Source organism: Neopsephotus bourkii, unplaced genomic scaffold (genome assembly GCF_033783945.1).
Source record: "Neopsephotus bourkii isolate Nb327-2 ecotype Australia unplaced genomic scaffold, CSIRO-AGI_Nbou_v1 NB_1680, whole genome shotgun sequence".
Lineage (NCBI taxonomy): Eukaryota > Metazoa > Chordata > Aves > Psittaciformes > Psittacidae > Neopsephotus > Neopsephotus bourkii.
Genome location: NW_026902154.1, coordinates 529,094 through 541,484, shown reverse-complemented (window position 1 = coordinate 541,484; position 12,391 = coordinate 529,094). Strand labels below are relative to the sequence as shown.

Sequence of the window (12,391 nt, the reverse complement as noted above, 5' to 3'; positions counted from 1 at the left end):
AGATCATCAAGTCCAATCATTACCCAGGACAGCCAAATCCAACCATGTCGGCTGCCCTGGGCTTCCCTGAGCAGTGCTGCCAGAGGATTCCCCTGCAGGGATCATGGCCAAGCAGGGAGGTGACAGTGGAGCCCTGGGGATGGTGGATGAGGGACTCTGAGGACATCCTGGGTCATCTGCACCTCCCTGCCTCAATCTTCCTGCAGCATCACGCAGCTCCCCATTGTGGTATACTAACCTGAACTGCCCTCTCTGCATGATGCTCCCACAGTACAATGTCCCCATAGCAGTGCTGTCCTGTGCAGCAGCCTCAGTCCCTTGCTGCAATCTCAGCACCACCAGCATTTTGCAGTATTTAGGGCCCTATTCCAGACTGCTGCAGCTCCAAGCAGCAGCTGCCAAGTCCATTTGTAGCCGCTGTCATGAAACAGTGTGATTTTGTTCACTGGGCTGTGCTGGGTGTCCCATGCCAGGGAAGGGGATGGTGAAGGAGCTCTCCTCCCGGTGGTCCCACCTGTGGCAGGACTTCTGCTGTGACCATACAGTGGTCAGGACTCTGCGCCGTGGCTGTAGCAACCTCAGCTTGAATCTGAGTCACAGCATCCGTTTTGCCAAGCCAGGCTAAAGATGCGAGGAAGGCAGCTGCAAGGAGGTTGGTTTGCAAAGGGACATGCCCTGTAAGAGGGCCACGAACTCCTATGTGAGCATAGGATTAGACACTAGTATCTCTGGTGGGAGATTGCGATGAGATCCTAGAAAGGAGTTCTTCCCTGTGCACATTTGCATACATCTTTTGGGCCCCCTTCCAATACCTGAGGAGACTACAAAAGACCTGGAGAGGGGCTTTTGACAAGACAAGGGGGAATGGCTTTAACCTGACAGAGGGGACACTGAGCTGAGCTCTTAGGCAGAAGCTCTTCCCTGTGAGGGTGCTGAGGCCCTGGCACAGGGTGCCCAGAGAAGCTGTGGCTGCCCCATCCCTGGCAGTGCTCAAGGCCAGGTTGGACACAGGGGCTTGGAGCAAGCTGCTCCAGTGGAAGGTGTCTCTGCCTGTGGCAGGGGGTTGGAACTCCATGAGCTTTAAGGCTCCTTCCACCCCAAACCAGGCTGTGATTCTATGTGCTGTCTGCTCCTAAGAGTGACCTGTGACGATTTCCCGACCTGTAGTCAGCGCACAGTGTCTCTCCAGCGAGGAAGCTGTTCAAAACACTGCCTTTACCCTTCAGGAGCCTTCACACCATGGACTCACCCTGATTGCTGGTCGTGGTGCCCTCTCCTGACGGCTGTGCAGAACTCACCCTGGACGGCAGCTTTCGATAAAGCCATGACAACACGCTGCAAGAGGTGTCTCACAGCCTGTCTCTGTGCACCACTGTGGAGGAGCTGAGAGCAGCAAAGGGCTGCAGCACTCGGCAGGTTGGCTCAGGTGTCTCAAGGGCACTGAAAACACTTACTTCTTTACCCAGGGAAAGCTCAAAAGGGATTTTCACTTCAAAAGATAGTACAGAAGGAAGAAAAACAAAGATCTAGAGGACCAGGCCTTTAACATCAGCAGTACCTGTCCCACTTCTACACAGCTGAGAAGCAAAACCGCAAGGAAATACATAATTTCTCCACCCCATGTCCTTTTCTTCCCACAGAAAGTCAATTTTATCAAGCCATTAGGCTACATGAAGAATAACGTACTGTGCTTGAGCAATTGAGCTATGTTCAGGCTGGAAAATGTCAAAATCCCAAAAGGGATATTTTTCATCCAAAATTACTCCATTTTCTGGTAAAAGAGTTTCTATCTCACAAAAACAACCCTGAAGTGTGTGTACACATACTCAGTGCTGTTCAGGGCTTGGTTGAAGCAGTGTGGTGGCCCCATGGGCCACTGCAGCCTCTGCTGTCACATGAACTGTCTTCCCTATAAATGACTCAGGACTAGGCTTTGCTTGGAGTGGGTTTGGGGTGACAGACAACAGAATCATGGGACGGCTGACGTAGGAATGGAGCTCTGGAGGTCATCTCAATACCCCCTGCTCCAGCAGGGCCACCCAGACCTGGTTGCCCAGGTCTGTGTCTAGGCAGCTTTTGGGTATCATGAAGGATGAAGATCCTACAGCCACAAGTGCCTGTGCCAGTGCTTGATCACCCTCGCAATGAAAAAGCATATGATGTTCAGATGGAGTCTGCTGTGTTTCAGCTTGCGCCTGTGGCCTCTGGTCCTGACACGAGGCACCACTGGGAAGAGCCTGGCTTACCTCCTACAAGAGATGCTCCAGCCCCTTCAGCATCTTCATGGTGGTCGTCACATAGAAAAAGAGGGTGACAGCAAGAACCCAACCTTCGAGGAAGCTGCTTGTTGGTTTTGGCACCTGAACACCCAACAGTGAGAAAGGGAGCAAGAAGAGACAGTCTTCCCATCTCGGCTCTCACAGGGAGGACTGCCCCAGCAGAAGGATGGGCTCCTAAAGGATAAACCCTTCGCCTGAACAGGGGCTTGAACCCTGGACCCTCAGATTAAAAGTCTGATGCTCTCCCAGCTGAGCTATCCAGGCTCACAGTTGGGGTTTTGGGGGATGCTCAAGACAGGCAGTGAGGACCCCACTTCACTGTGGCCCTGGAGGGACAATCTGGGGACTTGCTTTGGCCTCTTCCACCACAGTGGAGCGCACGCATCCTCCCGTGGTGAGGAGCATCACCAGGACCAGGGCCTCTGCCCTGCCCTGCCCTGCCCGGCACCGACACCAGGTTCGCCCCGCTGGGGACAGCCGGGAGCCGCAGGGACAAAGGAGGAGGAGGAGGGGGAGGAGGAGGACGGGGGCTCCCCCGGGACCGACCCTCGCTGCGCCCGGGGAGCGCCGGTGCCGCAGGGCTGCGCTGGCAGCAGCGAGAGGGAGCCGGGAGCGGCCGAGGAGCCCCCGCTGGCTCCGGGGGGATCCGGGAGCAGCGGCCGCGGGGCCGCGCTGGGGCCGGGGCTGCTCCGCGCTCAGTCAGTGCCTTGCGCCGGGGCTGCGGCGGCCGCGGCTCCAGCCCGGGTCCCGGCAGCGGCTTTGCCCACAGCCAGGCCTTGGTTTGCGCTGCGCCTTCTCCAGCCCTGCAGGACCGGGCCCCTCTGCTCCAAGGGAGCAGCCCAGCACCCACCAGTGCCCTCATGCCCCACACAGACCCAGCCACGCGCTTCATCCTCCCTGGGGGGCAGAAGGCATCTTCCCATCATTAGAGCTTTCTTGAAGCCAACCGGCTTTGCTGGATCTCCATGTTCCCATCCTGGTCAAGCTTGAAGGCAAGCCTCCCTAGAAGGGCTGTGTGGCTTCCTCCCTTTCCCACAGGGTGCGAGGAGGTGGGAGGCAGCAGCTTTCTGCCTCAGAGCTCAGCTGCAGAGAAGATACGGGTAGGAAGTATTTGCATGCAGAAGATCAAAAGGCCGCACTGCAGGTGGGCTGTAACTCCCTCCACAGCATCCTCTGCTCAGCACCAGCCCATTGCCCTGCTAGAGCACACTGGAAAGGATGAATGACACTGGGATGACTGTGGCACAATGGGAAGGCTGGGACAAGCCCATGAGCACTTGGGTTCTGCTCCACCGCCATGGTTCAGCACCATTTACCTCTTCTCAAATGCTTTCCTCTGGCCACCCAACAAGGGGTGCTCTTCACCCTGACTGCATCATCAGGTCCAGCGGGGGAAGGTTTGGTCAGACATATGGCCATATGGACCATTCCCCCTGCCCACAGCCCCAACCCCACACAGGCGGCTCTGCCAGGCTGAGAGCCAACAGCAGTGGTTTTAAGGAGAAAAGTTAAATTATGCCATGATAAGTTCTGGGCTAAGTAGACATCCCTCAGGCAAGGGTCTGCCTAGAGAGGGGCTGGAGGGCAGAGAGCCAGGTAAGGGCAGAGAATGGGGAGGACTCAGGGTGAGCAGAGATTTCTTTTAGCTCCTGTTCATGCTCATAGAGGCTCCTCAGGTTTCTATCCAACAAGTAGAGAGTAATGAAGATGTATCTGCAGATCCTTCCTCCCTTGAGTCCTGCACACTCAGCTGGTGCCACCAAGCTCAGTCCCGGGGTGATGCTGAGCACTGAGGTGGAATGGGGAGCTCCCACACCCTGTATCTAACCTCATCTACACAGCCAGTTTCAGCTTCATCTGTGAGATCAGTAAGGCTTTCCTTGGGCACACCAGGAGACTGGCTGAATTGGGGTGATGGAGTCTCCCAGTGGAGCAGGTGAGGGTTGTGTGGTCACATGGAGAACATTCCTGCATCCTCACATGAATTTGTAACCCTTCCCTGTGAAACACAGCACAGAGACACTTTGAGAGGAGGCACTGTGGCCATGAATTGCAGGAACAACTGAAGCTGAGGCGTTACCGTCTTCTTCCTCCCCATGGGGCTGGACTGTGCTCCGGGGTCGCTAGGGACCTGCCAGCAGCTCCCATCACTGCCCTAGGGGCAGCATCAGCCCTGCGTGCCGAGGGCAGGAGGAGCAGGAGGGAGCAGGTAGGAACAGACAAGAGCAGGAGGGAGCAGGCAGGGAGCAGGCAGGGAGCAGGAGGAGCGGTCAGGGACCCGGCAGCCCCATGGGGTCACCGGGGGAGCACGGTGCATGGGGCAGTGCGCAACGCCAGCACACAGCAGAGGGGCACCAAGGCACGAGGGAGGTCCCCCATCCACATGCCCGCTCTGCCGGTACCTCCGAGCAGCGCTCTCGGGTCACGCAGAGCCCCTGGGCACCTCCGGACTTCACCGCCTTTCCCCCAGGCCAGTCCTTCGGCCCTCCCCGTTCCTCCTCCCCTGTCCGCAAGGGCCAGCCCCCTGCACTTCTCCCCTCCCCTGCAGCCCGTGGCTGGACCTGCGTAAGAACTATCAAAGCCTGTTGTGCTTGGAGACATCCGGAGGATCCCGGCCATGGGGAGCAGCAGCGCCCGGCTTGTGCTGCTGACGCTGTCGCTGCTCCTGCAGCCCGCGTCCCAGTTCTGGCTCTTCAACGTGCTCTTTCCACCCACCACCACCCCAGAAGCTCCCCTGACCAACAGCACGCCACCCGTGGTACTTGGTAAGGTCACACCGGCGTGGGCACCACGTGGGGTACGGGTGGGCACCCCCAGACCCAGCAGTGACACTGGCATGCCAGCGGCTCCGTGGCTCTTGGGTGAGGGGGCCCTTTGCAGCCTGGAGTGGGAGCCATCAAGGAGAGGTGACACATGGCGCCTGGGTCCCCTCCAGTCCACTGGGCTGGGGATGCTTGCCCAGAAGCAGGAGGACAAGCTGAGCCCCTCAGAAAGCCAGTGGGGCTCTAATGTCTCAAAGCTGCCCCAGAGTGTGTTTTAGGGCTTGCTTGGTTCTGGGGGGGCTCTGCTATCGGTGGGATGGAGGCTGCAGCACACCCTCATCTGCTGCTTCCCTTCGCTGCTGCTGCCAGTGCATCCACCACCCCTTGCTCCCCAAATCTCACCCTGTCCAGTGTCACCCACCACCCCTGGCAATGGTTAACTGAAGGCATCCATCTCTCATCCCACCCATTGTCCGCCCTGCCCAGGGGATGGTGTGGAGAAGGTTGAGCCAGGAGGTGAAAGGAGAAGCTGGGGCATCACCTCGAGGAGGTGGAAGCAGCAGCACCAGCTGGTCCCTCTGTCTTGCACGGCTCTGCCTTCGTTTGCCCTTTGTGCCGTTAGTGGGGACAGGAGCTGGGGTTTTGCCATGAGACCTCTGCTGAGCGGAGTCGGGGTTTTTACTCTTTTGTTATTTGAATCGAGTTGAGTTTCCCTTTAAAAGGAGAAGAGAAAAAGCAGAACAGCCCTGCTGCAGTGCTGAGGGCTGGTCCTGCCGACTGCCCTCCAAGAGGCACCAGAGAGCCGGGGACAGTGTCTGGAGCCCTCATGTCCTGAGTCAGGTCCTGTTCAGCCATGGAGACCTGGGTGGCTGTCACCAGGGGCCCCTTCTCAGGGTGATCTGTGATGGTCAGAGCATCACTCCATGCCCCTACTGCCTCCTTGCGCCCCTGTCCTGTGCTCAGCTCTGTCTGGCTGCCCCACGTGCCGCTCAGCATCCGTACATAGCCCATCCCCCTGGAGCGGGTGTCCCAGAAGCCCCCATTGCCCTTGGGATCACCGATAACCCCTCTGCCCACACAGGAACTCCCTTAATAATTACCTAATGTCCTCTGGAAGGGGAGGCAGAGCCCAGGCTGTGTGCCAGGCCGGGGGTGCTGGCTGTGCACCCTTGGGAGCCATCAGACCAGTTTGTCATCCCACTCTTCTCTTGGCCAGGGAGTGCCCTCTGCCCACTCTCGGCCTGGGCTCTCCTATGCCAGGGTCCACCGGTCAGCCTGATCCCCAGCCATGTGCTTTGAAGGCAGGATTAGACCCTCCCTATATCCCTGAGGAGGTGACACAGAGGTGAGGAAGCTGTGAAGCAGGTTGAGGGAAGCAACTTCTACATCTCCTTCCCCTTTTGCATAGGACAAGGTTTTCAGAGCCTGCAGCCATGCCCCTGTACCCCTTGGCCATGAGTGTGCCACACTGTGAGTGCCAGGGTGAGATGGGAGAAAAGCTCCAGGACGCCTTTGCACCCCAAAACACCGGCACCTCTGGGTATAGGGACACTCAAGGCTGTTGGGGACCATCTGCTCAGGTGAGGGATGCTGCTCACCTGCATCCTTCAGCCCCAACACCAGGCAGCATGGCTCCTACCCCACCGTGCTTCTGGGGTTTCAGAGCCTCATCAAAGCCTGAGTATGGGTCCAAGAGCAGCACAGGGCAGGCATCTACAGGGATTTTAGGCCATGAAGCAGCTTGTGGTGTCCTTGGGAGAGGCATCTTACATGAGTCATCTGTCAGACAGTGTCTGCAGCAGCAATGAAGGTCCACACCATTCCCAGCTATGTATTGCTGGCCAGTCCTCAGACCTGCTGGGGCCATGGGAGTCACCACAGTGCTCCCAGCCCACCAGTCCCTTGCAGTCCTTTTACCTCATGTCCTCTTCGTCAGGGCCAGCGCCGGCACCAGGAGCCAGCTCTTGGTTCCTGCACACCATCTGGGAATGCTTTCCATGGTGTCTGCCCCTGGCACAGGCCCATATATCGGGGTGGCACTGGGATGCGTGTCCCATCCCTGATGGGGACCACACTGAAGCTCCCTGAGGCAGACCAAGTACCTGGGTGATAGTCACCCTCCATGGAGAGAGCACAGGTTACACACGTCAAGCTGTGAACTTGCTTGAAGCCACACTGTGTTTACCACACACTATTTGCACTAATTCCCACTGGATACGGTTCCGCTCAGCACCAAACCGTTTTAGAGACCTTGTGCAGCCTGCATGGAGGGTTTAAAGTTCAGAAAAACAGTGTGTGGGCCTCAGGAGCGAGCACCGGGGTGACTTTCACCTCCCTGGGGACTCTGTTCACCTCGAGCGGTGCTGCCACCCCAGGGCACAGTGCTGGAGGTGTGGTAGAGATGGGCAGCCCCACACAGCACTGACTTGTTCCCCAGGCTACAGCCGGGAAAGGAGGTGGAAATCCATCCAGGTAGGGGCAGTAATCCAGGATGCTTTGTGCTGGTGGCAGTTGGCACATTTGGAGCAAGGGTAGCAGCTCTGGGGGTCACACTGTGGGAAAGGCAGCTCAAGGGGTCCCTGAGGATGTGTTTTAGTGTCAGTTCCGTGCTCAGCTGCATCTCGGATCTGAACACCCTCACTCCTGTGCAGAGCAGGACGTTCTCTAGGGATGCTGCTCCAGCCCAGGTATCCCCAGGCAGGCATGCCCATGGAAGTGCTTCCCGGGGGCAGGGAGAAGTGGGATGGGGTCTGTAGCTGTCTCTGCTCTCCCCCTGCGGTGCCTCCAGTGCCCGGGTGTCTCGGGAACCAGCTGGAAGCGAAGCTGGACAAGCCGGATGTGGTGAACTGGATGTGCTACCGCAAAACTGAGGACTATTTCACCATCTGGCTCAACCTCAACACCTTCCTGCCAGTGGGAGTGGATTGCTGGATCGATAACACCAGGTAATGCTCGCCACCGTCCCAGGGGCTTCCAGGGAAATGACCTACCAGGGATCTCCCTTCTCTCTCCTCCCCTGCTGGCCATGACCTAGCACACGTAGAAACCCATGGGAACACCACGATTGTTTGGGAACAAGCTGGCTGGCTCCTGCTCCAAGTGCCCAGACCTTTCCCATGACGTGCTCATGCCCAGGACAATGGAGATGCTGCCACCCTGCCTGGATACAGAGTGAGAGGTCTGCTGCACTCTGCTCCATCAGAACCTCCTGTCCTGAGATGCCGGGCCATCAGCATGGATGCTGGTTTAGAAACAGTTGTCTAGGTCCAAGCTGCCACCACTGATGTCCGTCCCAGCCCCATGTCATAGAATCATAGAATCACAGAATGGTTGGGGATGGAAACGACCCAAACCTCACCCAGTTCCAACTGCTTTGACCCTTTTCATAGGATCCCAGACTGGTTTGGACTGGAAGGGACCTTAAGACCACCCAGTTCCAATCCCTGCCACGGGCAGGGACACCTTCCACTAGACCAGGTTGCTCCAAGCAGTGTCCAACCTGGCCTTGAACACTGCCAGGGATGGGGCAGCCACAGCTTCTCTGGGCAACCTGGGCCAGGGCCTCAGCACCCTCACAGGGAAGAGCTTCTGCCTTATATGTAACATGAACTTCCCCTGTTTCAGTTTAAGCCCATTACCCCTTGTCCTGTCACTACAGTCCCTAATGAAGAGTCCATCCCCAGCATCCCTATAGGCCCCCTTCAGATACTGGAAGGCTGCTATGAGGTCTCCACGCAGCCTTCTCTTCTCCAGGCTGAACAGCCCCAACTTCCTCAGCCTGTCTCCATACAGGAGGTGCTCCAGCCCCCCCTGGGGATGTGGCTCTTCTACTACTTTCTGCCCTGTCCCCTCAGGGTGGTGTACAACCGAACCTCTCGGAAAATGTCCAACGCCCCGGGGGTGCACATCCGCGTGCCTGGCTTTGGCAAGACCTATTCCGTGGAATACTTGGATCAGAGCAAGCTGGCAGGTGAGGAGAGGAGAGTCCCGTGGTGTCCGGGGGTCTCACGTGCTCCCTGCCGGTGTAGAGAGCCCAGTGCACATGCAAGTGAGGGACACTGGCCTCGGGGACACACTCCCTGCGAGTGCTGGCAGGGACCATGCATCATTGACCCCAGTGCATGAGGGGCCACCACCTCTGGCTGGAGCCAGCAAGCTGTAAGTCTTACCAGAGAGCACTGTGGCCATGATCACAGCCAGGGTGGAGGAAATCAACGGAACACAGACCTCATTCCCACCTTTCTCTCTGCCCATAGGTTACCTGCACACGCTGGTGCAGAACCTGGTGAACAATGGCTATGTGAGGGACCAGACGGTTCGAGCAGCTCCGTATGACTGGAGGGTTGGGCCCCGTGAGTCTCGGTTCTGGGAGGGAAGCAGGGTGGCTGTCATGGGCTGGGTGAGCCGCTGCTAGGGGGAAACCCCTGGGCAGTAGTTGATGCCCATGGCAGCGGGTGCTCTCGTGTGAACGCTTGGTGGCATGTATGGCCACTGCACAGACACCTCTGTCCGGTCGGGGTTCCTAGGGCCAGCCCTAGAACCCTGTGGCCATAAACGAGGTGGCCAAGGGCTGGTGTCCCTCTTGTCCACAGAGGAGCAGCCTGAATACTTCCAGAACCTGAAAGCACTCATCGAGGAGATGCATGATGAGTACCAGCGCCGTGTCTTCCTCATCGCACACAGCATGGGCAACCTGAACATCCTCTACTTCCTGCTGCAGCAGACGCAAGCCTGGAAAGACCAGTACATTGGGGGCTTCATCTCCCTGGGTGCCCCATGGGGAGGGTCCGTCAAGCCCCTCCGTGTCCTGGCATCTGGTGGGTGACTGCTTGCAGCCACTTCTTGGTTTTCTTTGCCTCCCGCACAAACGGAAGGGGGGTGGTGGGCAGGAAGGGACACAGTGGTGAGAAAGGTGAGGGGTACGCTCCTGCAGGGTCTGTGGAGGCAGTACTTGTGCTCTGGTGCTGATGCTGCTGCATCCTGCAGTGAAGAAGGCACCATGGAGGTTCCTACCACAGCCCCAGCAGCAGGAGAGTGGCCCAGGGCACGCTCTAGAGCTTGCTCTGGTTTCCGTGGTTGGAGTTGGTGGGTTTGTGTGTATGGAAAAATGCTGGGTCCACCTGCAGCCTGGCCATACCCTTCCTTCTGCACAGTTCTTGCCAGACATCCTGCAGGACAGCCTGCACCAGGCAGCATGGGCTAGGGATTCCAAAGCACCCGTCCACAAACCTCGGGGATAGAGCAGCAGTGCAGGTCATGCTTGTCCCCATCCCACCTCCTCCCTAGGCACCAGCACCACCTCCATCCATGCAGGACAGTGAAGTTGCTGGACTTCTGCTGCAAACCCTGCATCTCTTCTGCAGTAGAGGACATGGAGGCCATCCCCCATAGACTTTGCCATCTCCAGGCTTCAATCTCCCTTTGCCCAGTTCCTCTTTAGCCTGTTTGCAGCCCACAAAGCCACAGCCACTTGCCTAATGCTGAGAACCCAGAATATCTCCAAGTCACAAGCTGAGCGTCCAAAAATGCATGGGGTTAAAAATCATGTGCTTGAAGATTTATGATCTGGTCCCTTGCATCACCCTTAAGTCGCCTCCTCGTATTTTCCTCTGTTGGCACAAGGTCCAGAGGTAATGTGGGATTGTTGTGTGGTTTTAGGACTCCAGACATACCAACAGTGCCAAGGCTTGCAGGGGACATGCACATTGGCCACCTACTATCGCACCCTCTTCAGGCTCAGCTCTCTCCTGTCCCTGCAGGCAGGTGTGAAGGTGGCAGGGTTGAAGGGAATGTCCAGGGCTGGGGTGGTCAGGGCCATCACAAGTCCAGCTTTGTCCACACTCAGCCCTCCAACAGCTAGAGATGTGATGCCAGATAAGAGTTGGGAAGGTTGTTCTGGATATCTGCAGCCAGAGGGGTGGGGAGAGTGCTCGGTAGGGAAAGATCTGAGATGCAGTCGTACTCCAGACCAGGAGATAGGTGTGAGCCACAGCTGGATGGGCTAATCCCAACACAGCCCCACAAGAAGCTGCACTTGTGAGAGTACCTTTCAGTGCTATTGCTGACGAGCCCCTGTGTGTCCTGCAGGTGACAATCAGGGCATCCCACTCATGTCCAACATCAAGCTGCGTGAAGAGCAGCGCATGACCACCACCAGCCCCTGGATGTTCCCAACGAATTTGGCCTGGCCTGAGACCCATGTTTTCATCTCCACGCCCTCCTACAATTACACCTACCAGGACTACAAACGCTTCTTCACCGATGTCAACTTGGAGGATGGCTGGTACATGTGGGAGGACATGAAGGACTTGCTGAAGGACTTGCCCCCTCCTGGGGTGGACACATACTGCCTCTACGGCACAGGCTACCCCACCGTGGAGACTTACATATATGATGAGCATTTCCCTTATGAGGACCCTGTGGACATGATCTATGGTGATGGGGATGACACCGTCAACACGCGTAGTTCGGAGCTGTGCAAGCGGTGGCGTGACCAGCAAAAGCAGAAGGTACACGTCAAGGAGCTGCAAGGCGTTGACCACCTCAACATGGTCTTCAGCAACCTGACGCTCAGCTCCATCAACGAAATCCTGCTGGGGAAAGCACAGAAGCAGGGGGAACCGGTGCAGCTGGGATCCAGCCCAGAGGCCAGAAAAGTGGGGAAGATCCTACCTGGGCACAAGGTCCTTAAGGAACCCAAAAAGAACTGAAAGGAATGAGGGCTGGCTTCTCTCCATGCTGGTGGCCACCTCAAGCTGTCATGTAGGGGGGCAAAGGACTTGGAGCTGAGTTTGGAAGGAAAAGGAGCAAGACCTACAGCTCAGGTGGATGGGCTGGCACCCACTTCCACACTGAGTGGGGTTCTTTTTTTGGGGATGACAATTAATTATACTACAGAGGCTTGTCACTTCCCACTAGTGGGTGGATAATTAACCACACTGCCAGCTCATTAACATCCCACTTGGGAATTACATCGTATGCAAAAGCCTTCGTCGCTAGCAAGCCATGGTTAGGCACTTTGGAGGCTGTGGAGCACACGGGGCTGTAGCCTCTGCTCACCTGGGACAGATCATCTTGCATAAGAGCGGGCTCTGCCTTACCAGGGTGGTAGCAGAGGTGGCATGAGGGTGTTAACAGCCAGGTGTGGCCTTCAAGAGCAGCTCTGCCAGCCACTGCATGCAGTCAGGCGCCCTGGGCAAGACTCAGAATCAGCATATTGCCAAAATAATAAATATACTTTGCTTCTGAGCCTGCATGGTCCTTACCCGTTGGGTGGGTGACGCCAGCCAGCAGCCAACACTGGGCACTCGCTGGCACCCCAGGAGCCAGGGCTTTGGGAAAAGCCATGCA

The 12,391-nt window shown here is 57.2% G+C and overlaps 1 protein-coding gene and 1 non-coding gene across 2 annotated transcripts; one reads left to right on the top strand and one right to left on the bottom strand.

The window, feature by feature from the left end:
* Positions 1 to 2,470: 2,470 nt before the first annotated feature.
* TRNAK-UUU (transfer RNA lysine (anticodon UUU)) lies at positions 2,471 to 2,543 on the bottom strand. The gene has a single exon. It is a non-coding gene; the product is annotated as a tRNA-Lys (tRNA).
* Positions 2,544 to 4,805: 2,262 nt separating this feature from the next.
* LCAT (lecithin-cholesterol acyltransferase) lies at positions 4,806 to 12,259 on the top strand. The gene is made up of 6 exons (XM_061375880.1): positions 4,806 to 5,044; positions 7,830 to 7,986; positions 8,896 to 9,011; positions 9,298 to 9,393; positions 9,634 to 9,858; positions 11,129 to 12,259. The coding sequence occupies exons 1-6, from the start codon at positions 4,897 to 4,899 to the stop codon at positions 11,749 to 11,751; spliced, it is 1,365 nt and encodes a 454-aa protein (XP_061231864.1). The 5' UTR covers positions 4,806 to 4,896; the 3' UTR covers positions 11,752 to 12,259.
* The last annotated feature ends 132 nt before the right edge of the window (positions 12,260 to 12,391 follow it).

Excerpts from the sequence above, each read along its gene's own strand:
- LCAT (XM_061375880.1), top strand. The coding sequence starts at position 4,897 with ATGGGGAGCAGCAGCGCCCGGCTTGTGCTGCTGACGCTGTCGCTGCTC. Across the intron at positions 9,012-9,297 it reads GGATCAGAGCAAGCTGGCAG|GTTACCTGCACACGCTGGTG; the intron begins GTGAGGAGAGGA and ends CTCTGCCCATAG. Across the intron at positions 9,394-9,633 it reads TGACTGGAGGGTTGGGCCCC|AGGAGCAGCCTGAATACTTC; the intron begins GTGAGTCTCGGT and ends TCTTGTCCACAG.